This window comes from Pseudophryne corroboree, chromosome 4 (assembly GCF_028390025.1).
Source record: "Pseudophryne corroboree isolate aPseCor3 chromosome 4, aPseCor3.hap2, whole genome shotgun sequence".
Lineage (NCBI taxonomy): Eukaryota > Metazoa > Chordata > Amphibia > Anura > Myobatrachidae > Pseudophryne > Pseudophryne corroboree.
The window spans coordinates 847,264,637-847,280,827 of record NC_086447.1 but is presented as its reverse complement, the minus strand read 5'-3'; the positions used below and the strand labels follow the sequence as shown (position 1 = coordinate 847,280,827).

Genomic DNA, 16,191 nt, shown 5'->3' with positions numbered 1-16,191 from the left:
GGCATTTCCAGTTTCAGGCTCCTCCTTTCAGTCTTTCCACGGCCCCTCGGGTATTTACAAAAATACTGGGTCACATCGTGGTTGAGCCTCAGATGTCAGGGGGGTCAACATTACTCCTTACCTGGACGATTTGTTGCTTTAGGGCTGTAACACACTGGCCGGTTTCTCCCGGATGGCAAAAAGCCGGACAAACTTTGTCCGGCTTTTTGCCATCCGGGAGAAACCGGCAGAGTCTCGCACACAGGACGGCTTTGAGCCGCGTGTAATGCTGTGTGCATGCGCAGCATCAGACACGGCTTCAGAAAAAACCGTTGTGTGTGAAAGCTCCCCTTCACACACACGGTTCACTGGCTTCAAAGACGGCCCGGTGGCCGCCCGGCCGCCGGACCTTCCAGTGGTGAGACCCGGCAGCCGGGCCGGGGCCGTGCAGTGTGAAGGGACCCTAGCCCTCACACTGTTAACTACAATGCCGGCACGGGGAAAAGCCATCCGGCTTTTTCCCGGCCGGCAAAAGCCGGGTAGTGTGTTTTAGCCCAAAGGCTTCGTCACCGGAACTTCTTCAACAACATTTACAACGCACCACAGACATTCTCCAATCTTTCGGATGGATTGTGAATTTCCAGAAATCTTCCTTGATTCCCTCTCAGGAGATTATTTTTCTAGGTTTCCTGTTCAACACAAGACATCAGAAGGTTTTTCTTCCTCAGGACAGACTTCAGGATCTGTAATCCAGAGTCCGCTCCCTGTTACAAATGCCGAGGGTCTCGGTCCTCCGATGTATGCAGGTGTTGGGCAAGATGGTGGCGACGTTCGAAGCAGTACCATATACCAGATTCCATGCTCGGGCCCTTCAGGCTCAGATTCTGGGCTCTTGGAATCAAACGAGTCCACATCTGGACTTGAAATTGTATCAGCTGTCGGTTCGGACTCGACAGTCTCTCCATTGGCGGCTTCACAGTCCCAATCTAACCAAGGGTGCACCGTTCGCTGTTTGGTCTTGGGTGGCGGTGTTTCAATCTCAACACTTTCAAGGACACTGCAACGGTCAAGAATCAAAGTTACCGATCAACATTCTCAAGTTGAGAGCAATTCGATATATATCTACTTCAGGTACAAACCGGAGTCCAAGGTCATCCAGTAAGCATTCAATCGGACAATGCCATAGCATTGGCTTACATAAACAAACAGGGCGGAACTCGCAGTTGGAGAGCCATGCAGGAGGCCGCCCATATCCTACAGTGGGCAGAGAGGTGGGTTCCGACCATCTCCGCAGTTCAAATTCCAGGAGTGGACAACTGGGAAGCGGATTTCTTAAGCCGTCACACGATACATCCGGGAGAATGGGAACTTCCTCAGGAGGTCTTTCTCGCCCTGGTGTCTCTGTGGGGAACACCCGACATTGACCTCATGGCATCCCGTCTAAACCGAAAGCTACCTCGTACGGATCATGAACTCAGGACTCTCAAGCAACACTAATCGATGCATTAACAGCTCCATGGCAATTTCGACTGGGATATGTGTTTCCACCAATTCCCTTGATACCGCGTCTACTTCAACGCATCCGGAGAGAAGGTCTTCTGGTCATTCTTGTAGCACCAAACTGGCCTCGTCGTCAGTGGTACATTCTTCTCCGCAGCATGGTGACCAAGGAACCGTTCCATCTGCCTCTGCGACCCAACCTCCTGTTACAAGGTCCTTATCACCACCACGATTTAAATAGTCTGGCTTTGATGGCTTGGTTCTTGAATCCAGCATTTTAAGAGCAAAGGGGTTTTCTCGACCAGTGGTGAAGACTATGCTTCAAGCTAGGAAACCTGTCACTTCTCGTATTTATCACAGAGTATGGCGTATCTACATTGCTTGGTGTGAAAGGCGTGGGTTGTCACCGCACCTCTTTCGTTTACCTCTCTGTTAGCTCTCATTCCGGAGGCTCAAACATTCCTTCAGGGTGTAATCAGGATTCGGCCTCCTTTTGTTCCTCCGGTTCCGCCGTGGGATTTAAATCTGGTTCTTCAGGCTCTCCAGAAGCCTCTATTTGAGCCACTGGACTCTGTTGAGCTCGCTATCTTACTCTAAAGGTGGTTTTTCTCTTGGCCATTGCTTCGGCCAGGCGTGTTTCCGAGTTAGCGGCGCTTTCTTGTAAACCACCTTTGTTGGGCTTTCATGAAAATCGAGTGGTCTTACGTACAAAGCCTTCCTTCTTGCCAAAGGTTGTGTCGGCTTTCCATATGAATCAGGACATAGTCTTTCCAGCGTTTGTCCTGGAGTCTTCTGGACAGGATTGTCATTTAGAGTTATTGGATGTTAGAGCCTTACGAATTTATTTGTCCCATACTAAGGATATTCATCGTACGGATACCTTGTTGGTTTTGATCGACGCACCCAAGCGTGGCTGACTGGCCTCTAAGAACACGGTGGCACGCTGGGTTACTTCTGCTATTCGGCAGGCTTATATTTCTTTGCAGTTGCCTGTTCCTGACTCATTGAGGGCTCATTTGACTAGGGCTGTTGGAGCTTCTTTGGCTGTTCGCGGTGGTATTTCTGTCGAGCAGCTGTGTAGGGCGGCGACCTGGTCATCCGTGCATACCTTCACTTAGTTTTACTTTTGGTTTGGAGACTGCCTCTGTTGGGCATCAAATTTTACAGACAGCTATGCCATCTGTGTCTCCCTCCTCTATTTAGCTTGCTTTGGGAAATCCCATCAGTAAGTGAGCAGCGTCCCCCAGATGGATGAAAGAGAAAACAGGATTTTTATACCTACCGGTAAATCCTTTTCTCCTAGTCCGTAGAGGATGCTGGGGTCCACTTTAGTACCATGGGGTATAGACGTTCCGCAGGAGTCATGGGCACTTTAAGACTTTTTCAGAGTGTGAACTGGCTCCTCCCTCTATGCCCCTCCTCCAGACCTCAGTATAGGAACAGTGCCCAGGGAGATGGACAATTCGAGAAAAGGATTTACTTTTAAGTTAATGGTGAGATTCACACCAGCTCACACTTCAACTATGCCGCACAACATGGCATACAACATAACACATGCCAACGAGCATGACCATTGCAGCAACGTGCTGAAAACAATTTTAACACAACACCTGTGTAAAACTATAACAAAATAACTACTGCAGGTAAAGTACGCACTGGGTTGGGTGCCCAGCATCCTCTACGGACTAGGAGAAAAGGATTTACCGGTAGGTATAAAAATCCTGTTTTCTCATATGTCCTAGAGGATACTGGGGTCCACTTTAGTACCATGGGGTTATACCAAAGCTCCAGTACGGGCGGGAGAGTGCGGATGTCCCTGCAGAACCGACTGACCAAACTTTAGGTCTTCAGCGGCCAAGGTGTCAAACTTGTAAAATTTAGCAAACGTGTTTGTCCCTGACCAAGTAGCTGCTCGGCAAAGCTGTAATGCCGAGACCCCCCGGGCAGCCGCCCAGGATGAGCCCACCTTCCTCGTAGAATGGGCATTCACCGAATTCGGTATCAGCAATCCTGCCGTGGAATGAGCGTGCTGAATCGTACCTCTGATCCAGCGCGCAATCGTCTGCTTAGAAGCAGGACACCCAATCATCTTGTTGGGAGCATACAGGACACACAAAGCCTCTGTTTTCTGTATCCAAGCCGTTCTTGTGACATAAATTCTCAAAGCTCTGACCACATCCAGAGACTTTGAAGCAGCAAAGGTGTCAGTAGCCACTGGCACCACAATAGGTTGGTTTACATGGAAAGAAGAAACCACGTCTGGAAGAAATTGCTGACGAGTCCTTAATTCAGCCCTATCTTCATGGAATATCAAGTAAGGGCTCTTGTGAGACAAGGCCCCTAACTCAGACACCCTGCTTGCACATGCCAAGGCCAACAGCATGACCACTTTCCAAGTGAGAAACTTTAACTCTACCTCCTGGAGAGGTTCAAACCAATCTGATTGAAGGAACTGCAATACCACGTTAAGATCCCACGGTGCCGTAGGAGGCACAAATGGAGGTTGGATGTGCAGAACCCCTTTCACGAATGTCTGAACTTCTGGAAGGGAGGCCAATTGTTTCTGAGAGAAAACGGACAAGGCCGAAATCTGGACCTTGATTGAACCCAATCTTAAGCGAGCATCCACCCCTGCCTGAAGAAAATGGAGAAAATGTCCTAACTGAAACTCTTCCGTTGGAGCCTTCTTGGTTTCACACCAAGATACATATTTTCTCCAAATGCGGTGGTAATGTCTAGACGTTACTCCTTTCCTAGCCTGAATAAGAGTGGGAATGACTTCTTTGGGAATACCCTTACGGGCTAGGATCCGGCGCTCAACAGCCATGCCGTCAAATGTAGCCGCGGTAAGTCTTGATACACGCACGGCCCCTGCTGCAGCAGGTCCTCGCGAAGAGGAAGAGGCCAAGGATCTTCTATGAGCAACTCCTGAAGATCTGGATACCAAGCCCTCCTTGGCCAGTCTGGGACAATGAGGATCGCTCGAACCCCTGTTCTTCTTATGATCTTGAGAACTTTTGGTGTTAGCGGAAGTGGAGGGAAGACATACACCGACCGATACACCCAGTGGGCCAGTAGTGCATCCACTGCTATTGCTTGTGGGTCTCTCGACCTGGAACAATATCTCTGAAGCTTCTTGTTGAGATGAGACGCCATCATGTCTACTTGAGGAACTCCCCAAAAACCTGTCACCTCTGCGAAGACTTCTTGGTGGAGACCCCATTTTCCTGGATGGAGATCGTGTCTGCTGAGGAAGTCTGCTTCCCAGTTGTCCACTCCCAGAATGAAAATTGCCGACAGAGCTCTTGCATGTCTTTCTGCCCAGAGGAGGATCCTTGTCACCTCTGCCATTGCCGCTCTGCTTTTTGTTCTGCCCTGACAGTTTATGTACGCCACTGCTGTTACATTGTCCGACTGGATCTGTATGGGTTGATCTTGAAGAAGATGCCCCGCTTGTAGAAGGCCGTTGTAAACAGCTCTCAACTCCAGAACGTTTATGTGAAGACAAGTTTCTTGACTTGACCATCTTCCTTGGAAGCTTTCCCCCTGTGTGACTGCTCCCCAGCCTCGGAGATTTGCATCCATGGTTACTAGGACCCAGTCCTGAATCCCGAACCTGCGTCCCTCTAGGAGGTGAGAACTGTGTAGCCACCACAGGGGCGAAATTCTGGCTTTGGATGACAGGATTATCCTCTGATGCATGTGTAGATGGGACCCGACCACTTGTCCAATAGGTCCCACTGGAATACTCTGTCATGGAATCGGCCAAACTGTATGGCCTCGTAAGCCGTTACCATCTTCCCCAACAACCGAATGTACTGATAAATCGACACTCTTGTTGGTTTCAGAAATTGTTTGACCATTCTCTGGATTTCCAGAGCCTTTTTCCCTGGAAGAAATACCCTCTGTACTTCTGTGTCCAGTATAATCCCCAGAAACGATAATTTTGTCGTCGGTTCCAACTGTGACTTTGGAAAATGTATGATCCAACCTTGTTGTTGAAGTACTGTCAGGGAGAGTGCAATGCTCTTCACCAACTTTTCCCTGGACCTCGCCTTTATCAGTAGATCGTCCAGGTAAGGAATTATATTGACTCCCCTGCTGCCGAAGGAGGACCATCATCTCCGCCATCACCTTGGTAAACACCCTCGGTGCCGTGGAGAGTACGAATGGCAACGTCTGAGATGTATAACAATATAACAATATGATAGGTCGTGCCTTCACAAATGGCACTATTATTAAGGAGGAGCGCGATTTCCTGCAAGTGACCAATCCAAAAATTCCAACATTTTACCTACTCCCTAAGGTCCACAAGAACCTACAGGAACCACCGGGACGCCCCATAGTGTCCGGAATAGGTGGACTCTCAGAGAGGGCAAGTATTTTTCTGGATACTCACCTCAGAACACATGTAACACAGCTAGCATCATACGTCAAAGATACACCAGACGTTTTGCGAAGACTCAATGATGTCCAACTAGAGGCCAAATATATTCTGGTCAGCATGGATGTAGAGTCTCTTTATACCTGCATATCCCACGATCTCGGGATGAAAGCAGTGGAATACTTCCTACATATGGAAGGGATGGGTGATTTTCAAATTTTCTTATTGAATTTATTGAAATTTGTACTATACAAAAATTACTTTGTCTTCGATGACCGCTACTACCTCCAGGTGAGAGGGACAGCTATGGGGGCGGCCTGTGCGCCCACATATGCCAACCTCTTCCTGGGGTGGTGGGAAAGAGAACATGTTTTTTCCGACAGGATTGACCGACACACACAGCACATTATCACCTGGCTGCGCTATATAGATGATGTGTTCATCATCTGGGATGGTTCTGAGAGTGAACTCTTAGAGTTCCTTACAGATCTAAACAATAACAATCTTAATCTGAGATTAACAATGAATTATAGCAGCCAGGAAATCTCTTTTCTTGATCTAAAAATCTATAGAGATGGGAGCAATATGTTGGCTACAGAATTATATCGAAAGGAGACTGCGACAAACAGCATTCTCCATAACTCTAGCTCACATTTCCCCCCCACTATAGCTAATATACCCAAAGGGGAGTTCCTAAGATTGAAAAGGAACTGTTCGGATGAGGCAACCTACCGACATAAAAGTGAGGAGGTGACAGTCCGTCTGAAAGAACGGGGCTATAGCAACAGGTCCATTAAAAGGGCACGCAACTCCTTATTGAAAACAGATAGGAACTCACTCATTTTCCAAGAAAAGAAAGTGAAGGATCAAGAAGAACTGAGATTTGTAGGAGACTTTTGTCAGGAGTGGAGACAACTCAAAGAAGGCATCCAGAAACACTGGCATGTCCTGTTATCTGACCCAGACTTAGCAATTAGTCTGGGTGACAAGGTCTCAATGAGCTGGAGAAGGTCACCAAATTTAAAAGATCACTGGGTATAAAGTCATTACCAACGACACCCTTCCATTTCTTCCTCAGTAAGAGGTACATACCCATGTGGGACCTGTAGGGCCTGTAAGTACATGAGGCCAATACAAGAGATTACAGATAAATTTGGTAATCAACACAGGATTCTGGACTATTTCAATTGTAAAACTACGAACGTGGTGTACTGTTTACAGTGCCTGTGTGGCAAAAGATAAGTGGGAATAACCACACGGATGTTTAAACAGCGGATATTGGAACATGCAGGAACGATTCGGAATGTGAATAGAGACATGCAGAATTTATGACAAATAACGACGGTGGCCAGACATTTTCATCTCCACCGTAATGACAACACTCATCGAATGCAAGTTTTTGGTTTGGAAAAGGTGAAACTTGGAATCAGAGGGGGTGATACAATGCAGGAATTACTCAAAAAGGAGAGTCAGTGGACCTATCTACTGGGAAGCCTAGCTCCATCAGGTCTCAATGAACACATAAACTATACTGTGTTCTTATGATCATATCCATGTCAAATGGAGACACTTCCCCTACACTTATAAAGACAGTTCAGCGAGTATCCATTCATAATACCTACAATACTATGACCTACCAAGTATAAGGGCGTAAGATCACCATTACATTATAACACTACTCACCCACCCCCTTTTTCCTTTTTCCTTTTTCTTTTTCTTCTTTTTTCATCAGGTTTACTCTTCTCCTTTTTTCTTTTCTTTTGTTGGTTTTTATTTCATTTTATAAAAATTTTTTCATTTTTTTCATTTTTTTATTCATTCATTTCAAAAAAAAATTTCTACTCTACCCTAAACTCAATATTTCAGCACATTATCAACACAATTATTTCTAGTTTATTCACATTTTTTTGATTTCTCCACGTATGCACCAGTTTTTGATGTGAGGCACCCCACCTATTCACCCATAAATATAATTTGTAATCACCCGGCTACACTTGTTAGGTCCCAATCGTGCTGTTTGGTTAGCATTCAGCAGATTTACACACATCACAATGTAGATATACCATTTAACACTCCTCTTACACATCCTAATCTAACATTTGGCATTCACGACACACCTATAATTTCCTAAATATATATTGTTTACACAAATGCCCCCATATCTTCTATACTTACACTCAATTTGACTTTATTTTTCACTTCACATTCAACCGTATGCACTAATGTGTATTTAATAGACATAGTACTAGGTAGGGACCTCCCTTTCGGGTTTTGCAAATGCAAGTGTTAGGCATCTCTCTCTCCTTTTAAATAAAGAGTTATTTTATCTGCGTTTATCATTCACAATAAAACTTCACATGGGTATACACCCACATCACTGCCTTTATTATTATCATTATCGCTAGTAAGAAGTTAGAATTATTACTCCTTTTATCTCCCAATTTCATATAACCCTCAACATTGTTTTTATTTATTACAGTGTCCAATTATCAATTGAATATTTAATCAATTGATATCCATAATGCTAATTTTATTACTTTAACTTCATCTGAATAATGGTCTATTATAATTTAATAATTTTATTTTTATTTTTATATTTATATTTATTTTCATTTATTTTTGGTTCTCTGATATAACAACAAAATTGTTTTGTTAATAGTGATTTAGTCTGGGCCTTTGCCCTGTGTTGTCGGACAATCAGGCCTGATTAAACTTTGCCTACTCATTTTATAACTCTGTAATGATCTAATAATGTACATGATCTATGTAGTGCTACTATAGATTATTGTGATATCGTCATAATCTATTTATGCTGTTCCGTATTAATTTTTAATTTTTTCTGTATACAATAGAAATCCTACATCCTTTTTTGCAATGATTACTTGTTAATTGACATGTCCTTATAGCTGTGTAGGACACGTATTACACAAGGGATAGAACAGCTGGATTCATTCACGCTATAATTGAGCCTCTAATATTCTAGAAACACAATTGGCTAATGATCCCTTTTTAAGGGAACCATTTGAACACCACTATAGGCTGCTAGGTGAGCAAGCCCAGGTGGTGAAACGTACGTCCTAATCACGGCCCTATGCACGGTCTCCTCACTGCAGGGGGAGCCGTGATCAGCGGCAGCAGCTTTCAGTAATCAAGCGGCTTGGATCAACTGACCGAGGCTGGCAGCGGGGAAACCGTGACCAGCAGCAGTAGCTCCTAACGATCAAACGGCTGGGATCCACGGACCGCCGCCAGCAGCGGTGAGGTACAGTGAATCACGCCTCAGAGACAACGATCCGGTACTCCCCATATTCCCTGTCTTCTCCCTCTGCTTTTTTCACGGACGGACATTTGGTATCCGGCGGCGCATCCGGACCCTGCAAGGCTAATTAGCATCAGGGCCCGCCTAACACCACATACGGGTTCTCAAGGTACCCTCCGTTTTTCTTCTTTTCATGGCACAGCCCACGATCCCACTCTCATCTGTCCTCCGCTCTATTTGATGAGGCCAGACAGCAGATGGGATTAGTGAACTGGAGTGCCTACTATCCTTTTTTTCAGCCAATATTGTCAGGTATTTCCTATGTATGGTTTTTCCTATAATAGGTACACACCTCTTTGAAAAATATGGCAATTAGCAAGGTGCAACCAAGGCGGTTATACTAATATCAGAGATACCAATCAGCCCGTGCTCACAAGGATAGATATTGATATCAGCCTTACTAATTTAGGAGCAATTTGGACATGAGGATTTGCAGTTCAAATCTAAAACCCTGCTTTAAAGAACAAAAAGAGATATATTGATCTTATCACTCATAATTTCTGTTGAGAGTACAATTGGTTAATTTATTTCCTCACTTATTTATTACTTTTCTTCTCTTTTCTTTTCTCTTCATTTCGGCCCCTGGCTCGGGCTCAAGTGGCGCATTTAGACCCTGCAAGGCTCGTTAGCATCAGGGCCTATCTAACACCACGACGGGGTCTTTAGCCAGTGTGCCTGTTTTCTTATTTCCACGGCACAGTCGACGGCCCCACTCTCATCTTTCCTCCGCTCTTGGATGAGGTCAGACAGCAGATGGGATCAGTTGACTAGAGTGTCTACCTTCTGTTTTGTTTGTTTTCTCTCTCTCTTTCTCTCTCTCTCTTTTTCTTCCCCCTCCCCTCCTTATTTGTTATACCATAACACAATTATTGTCTATGAAGCAATGTACTTCCAGATTATGGATCATTTTTTACAGGATTTGTAATGCACACCCCTTTCATCTTAAATGTTTTTGAATGTTTATTGATTCACATGATTTTGTTACACAGGGACTGGAATGTGGCCCCAATACAAGGTGGCTATTCATGTATCTAATATCTGCTCCATATAATTGTGATACAATATATATCAGGAAGTCAAAATGTTATCTTTTACTTTTTACTTTCTAAACACAACTATGGATAGCATTTCTGCTCTATGATAAAGGATCAGTCCTTTTGTGTACAAGCTTGATTGAGGTGTGGGGAGAAGCTGATCCAATGAATTCACTCAGAATTATTTATACCGCTTGATGAAACTCAGACGCATATAATTAGTCTGAACTAACTTGTGATATCTGAATGGTCATGAATCCTCTGACTATATGAGAGTATAAAATATCACTACTGCTGTTTACCTGAATGGTCTGATAGATTACTATCATTGTTAATTAATTCTTTCTATTTGAGCAATTACATTATTATATAATAAATTACTGTAATTGCTCTCATTTATATTTTACCACTGTTTATAAAGGGATTTATTAATTGATGTATATACTATACCCCTTTCAAATTTTAAGTCAATTAAGGAATAATAAAAGTTAAGTGTTAATAAATTCAATTTTTCATTCACATAGATTATTTAAAAGAGTGCTCCAAACAAAGGAATTTCTTCTCTTTTGGTGAGATGTGGGCTCTTCCACATCCACTAAATTAATGTGTATCAGGTACATAATTCCTAGGAGCACCTCCAACGTTAGAATAGCTGCCCATGGGGGCTTAATTGGTTCTTCTGCTCAGTTGGTTTTTTGTTTATTGAATCAACTAATTATATCTAGTCTGGTGCAGGATAAATCTTGTTTTGTCAACGTCTGAAATTGGTAATGACAATCCTGCACTGCAAATCTCAGATAAGCTTGATGCGGAGGATATATAGGAACATGCAAGTAGGCATCTTTTATGTCCACTGACACCATGAAGTCCCTTTCTTCCAGACTGGAAATCACTGCCCTCAGAGATTCCATCTTGAATTTGAACCTTTGCAGGAAGAGATTCAGTGTTTTCAGATTCAGAATTGGTCTGACCGAGCCGTCCGGCTTCGGAACTACGAAAAGGCTTGAATAAAAACCTTCTCCTTGTTGTGACAAGGGAACCAGGACAATCACTTGCTCCTGACACAATTTTTGTATTGCTGCTGATACCACTTCCCTGTCTGGGACAGAAGCTGGTAAGGCCGATTTGAAAAATCGGCATGGGGGAATGTCTTGAAACTCCAGCTTGTACCTGTGGGACACAATTTGTAAGACCCATGGGTCCAGGCCAGATTGAACCCAAATCTGACTGAAGAGTTTCAGACGTGCCCCCACCTGAGCGAACTCCCGCAAGTGAGCCCCAGCGTCATGCTGAAGATTTGGCAGAAGCAGAGGTTGATTTCTGCTCCTGTGATCCTGGAGACGCTGTGGACTTTTTTCCTTTTCCCCTTCCATTACCTGCAAAGAAAGGGGAACCTTTACCCTTTTTGTATTTATTGGGCCGTAAGGACTGTATGTGAGAGTGATGTATCTTTTTCGCCGGGGCAGGAGCATTAGGCAAAAATGTTGACTTACCTGCGGTAGCCGCAGAAACTAAGGCATCCAGACCATCTCCAAACAAGGCCTCGCCTTTATACGGGAGAGCCTCCATATTCCTTTTGGAATCTGCGTCAGCATTCCATTGGTGAATCCACAACGCCCTACGTGCTGAAATTGCCATGGTAGCGGCTCTTGGTCTCAAGAGACCAATATCTTTCATGGCTTCCAGCATATATGCAGCAGCGTCTTTGATATGACCTAACGTTAGGAGTATCTCGTCTCTATCTATTGTGTCTATGTCTGATGACAAGTTTTCTGACCACTTTTCAATAGCACTACTCACCCACGCACAGGCAATGGTAGGCCTGAGTAGAGTCCCATTGGTCACATAAATAGATTTTAACCTAGTCTCTAACTTGCGGTCTGCCAGCTCCTTTAGTGAAGCCGTCCCAGGCGCAGGGAGAATCACCTTTTTTGTTAAGCGTGACAGGGCACTGTCGGCACTGTCTAAAATGGGGGGTGACTCCCACCTTTTCCTGTCCTCTGCCAGGAAAGGGTAAGCTGCCTGAATTCTTTTGGGAATCTGCAATTTCTTTTCAGGGTTAGTCCAGACTCCCTCAAAGAGACTGTTCAGCTCATGAGATGGAGGGAAAGTTACATTAATTTTCTTCTCTTTATTAAAGTAAGCCTTCTCCTGTGGTAAAGGAGGGGGCTCCGTAACTTCTAACATCTCCTTTATAGCAACAATCATGTATTGAATGTTTTTCGCTAACTTTGGATCAATTCCCCTGGAATCACTAGTGTCGACACAGGAATCAGAGTCGGTATCAGTTTGTACTACTTGTGCAAATGACCTTTTTTGTGAACCAGAGGGGTCCCCTGTGGATGAAAAGGCAGAACTATTAAAAATCACATCTTCCACGGATTTTCTCCAGTTTTCTGCATGAGACTCAGACGTATCCAATCTCTTACTGATATGATTCACACTATCACGTAATTCTTTCACCCATTCAGGCTCGTGGTGCGACGGCAGCGCCACCACATTACAACTCTGTGTCCCTAAAATGGCTCCCTCAGGGGGAAGAGCTCCCTGCCTCAGACATGTCACACACGTGCACAATCACACCACAGACACTCCGGGGCTTCTGGGGACAGACCCACAGTAAAATCTGTCAGAGGGACACAGAAAGGAATTGCCAGCTCACAACTCAGCGCCCACAGAAAACATCCCTGTGTAACATATTTTGTACACAGAGACTTTCAAGCGCTTATATATTGCCAATAATAGGTTTAACACCTAAGTATTACACTCCCCCCCCCCCCTTTTTGCACCCTGATACTTGTTTCAGAAGTGGAGAGGAGGATCAGCGTTTCTTCCCCTGCAGCTGGTGGGAGAAAATGGCGCTGAGCAGTGTGCTGGCTGTCTGAGGAAGAAGCTCCGCCCCCTGCAATGGCGCATTTCTCCTCAGCTATTATCATAGAACTTTATACTGGCGGGGGTTGTAGGACTGTGTACCAACATCATATGCTACCCTTTTGCCAGAGAGAGTAGGATTCATGCTGCCCAGCCCCCCCCCCCCCCCGCACACCCTGCACCCTGCTGGGCTCTGTGTTATGGACTGCATGCTCGCGCAGCGTTCCCGCTCGCTGCGGGGTACCTTAAGCCGTCACGATGACTGGAGGTCCCTCTCAGCAGATCTCCAGTAACACTACTCACCAGTCTTCTGACTTCTGGCTCTGTTAGGGGGGTGACCGCGTGCTGTGGGAGTGAGCGCGTAGCCGCAGCTAGTGTTCAGTACCCTTCAGGAGCTAATGGTGTCCTGTCAGCAGAGGAAGTGGCATGAAATTATATAGGAAGCAGGGAGACTGTTGCCAGCAGTCCCCTGTAAAATAAAAAACCTAAATAAAGTATTTTTAGTAGAACTCAGTAGAGCTCCACTACAGTGCGACCAGTCTGCCTGGGCACATTTTCTAAACTGAGGTCTGGAGGAGGGGCGTAGAGGGAGGAGCCAGTTCACACTCTGAAAAAGTCTTAAAGTGCCCATGGCTCCTGCAGAACCGTCTATACCCCATGGTACTAAAGTGGACCCCAGAATCCTCTATGACGTATGAGAAAAGGGGATTTTTGTTACTTACCGTAAAATCTCTTTCTCTTCTATCTGGGGGACGCTGCGATCCTTCCCGTATTTTTGTCTGGATTATTGGTTATGTTCTGTTCTGTCTCTTCCGGCTTTGCTAAACGTAAACTGAGGTGATCTGCTAGTCAGGCTGGAGATGGGAGGTTTAGAGGGGGGAGGAGTTAGTTTATATAAGTTCTGTGCCAAATTCCCATCCCACACACTCTAACCCATCAGTAAGTGCGCAGCGTCCCCCAGATGGAATCAGAGAAAGAGATTTTACGGTAAGTAACAAAAATCCCTTTTTTCATGCACCTGCTTAGCCACCTCCCAGGACCGCCCAATACATTCTAGAGCCAGCGCTGCTCAATCGGACCTGCAACTCACACATGCACAGTTGCAAGAAAGTGCTAATTTCCGTGAACATCGGCACTGCCCCTAAATGTGCTTGGTTAAGCCTTGGGTTTTTTTTCAATCTTTTTTATTGATTTCACAAAAAACAAACGGACATGTAACAGACAGTATATAACCAGTTCGTAAAAGTAGTACAAAGCTAGGCAGAGAATGAGCAATTATGGTTCCAGATACGGGAAACCATGCAGACGTAAGTTGAAAAGTCATCTCTGCTCATATACAGCATGACAAGGTGAACAGAGTAAGAGTCAATTAACAGATTAATGAAGACAACAACATAGATATAGGACAAAACAAACAAAAGAAAAGAAACAAAGAGCAAATAATAATAATGAAAACAAAATAAGACACCATACCTTGGCTATAGATGAATAGCAGAGCTGCGTAATGCAGGACCCCCAGACACGTGACCCAAGGTCGCTCACCTAAACAGCATACAGAGGTAGTGGCGACCTCATAAATAAACCCTAACAAAAATGACATATCTGGTTCATACTTGCCTACTGTCCCGGAATGGCAGGGAGGCTCTCGAAAATCAGGTGGCACTCCTGGCAACCCGGAAAGGTGGGAAAGTCTCCCGCACCCCCATCCAGGCACTTGCACCCCATGCTAGCTGTTCGCACCCCCACCCCCACGTGGCCGCTTACTTACAGAGAACAAGTGGGTGGGCCGAGGGGGCCTGATGATGTGATTAGTGCTCAATTGTGTCATCCTAGCCCTGCCCCCTCTATGCAATGCCTATTTTCTTGGCACTGTATAGTGGGGGGGGGGGGGGGGCGGCAGAGTCACGATGAGGCAGAATTACATTTACGTATAATGGCGGCACCACAAGCTGCAATATTGGCAGCTCGATGTCGCAGTCGTGTGGACCTAAAACTAGCTTTTTGATCGCTAAATATCAGATCGATATCAGTCATATTATTCTGCATTTGGAACATGCCTGCTATAGATCTGTGTCTATTGGAATCTTCCATCTGCACCTACAGGCTCTAATGTGTTGCGGTGGAAATCTGGACACCGTCTGTGGGCCACGCATAGGGAGGCCAATCCCAGGATTGGGATTAGCGGGATCCCAGGATTTAGGCAAAAAAATTCCAGGATTCAATCCCGGAATTGGAAGCTCCAGTCCCGAGGATTGCAGAATTTACCTGCTCCATTGTTTTCTTTATGCCAGGCAGCGTTGAGCGTCCTCAGGAGTCTCAAACGTTGCCCGGCTCCCTTCTTCCGGCTCTTCCTGCCCCCAGCAGTGCGTACTGCACAGCATGACATGATGTCAGAGGTCACGCTGCGCAGTCTGACGCCAGCCAGCCGCACACCTCACCGCCCACAAGCCCTTCCACCCACTGTCAGTCTGACACCAGCCACCAGGCCCGCACGTCGCCGCCTGCAAGCCCTCCCGCCCACGATGGTGAGCATTTGTGTGAGCTGGGCTGGGGTGGGCGGGTCTGCAACCCAATCCAGAGAATCACGGGATTGACGTTTTCGATACCTCTCAATACCCGGGATGGTCCTATTGTTCAGTTCTGGGATATTCATTTGTGCAAGAAGAATGACAGATCCCACTATTACTATAGGAAAGGCTATCTAGCTTTACAGGGTTGCTTTTCTATTAAGAAATTAACAGATTTATATATAATGTAGTCGCATAAATACCTTTTATTTCATGTTCTTTTGCCATCATTTGACCTAACGTCTCATAGAGCGTAACACTTTTATCAGATCTTGACCAGGATAATATTGTATCCGCAATTACTCGTTTCTTCTTGTAGCTACAAGGAAATGAGATAAGCACAAATGTCTGAATAAGTAACATAACAAACTATATAAACAGAATGATCTTTATAGGATATCTGTCAATATAAAACAATATCAACTGGACAATTTAAAGCAATAATAATGTAAAAATGAGAGTTATACATATGGATGTTTTTTTACACAAACCTCTCCCTACTCTTCTGTCTCACTGAGCCATGGCAGGGGGCAACAC

At 45.1% G+C, this 16,191-nt stretch overlaps 1 protein-coding gene across 4 annotated transcripts in view; it reads right to left on the bottom strand.

Annotated features, from left to right (window-relative positions):
• The window catches only part of CLHC1 (clathrin heavy chain linker domain containing 1), a 174,514-nt gene that overhangs the window by 110,963 nt on the left and 47,360 nt on the right, over positions 1–16,191 (bottom strand). For all 4 annotated transcript variants that reach the window (XM_063918632.1, XM_063918631.1, XM_063918634.1 and 1 more), the window contains one exon: positions 15,858–15,973. In XM_063918632.1, the coding sequence (XP_063774702.1) occupies positions 15,858–15,973 (116 nt within the window). The remainder of the gene's footprint in view (positions 1–15,857; positions 15,974–16,191) is intronic.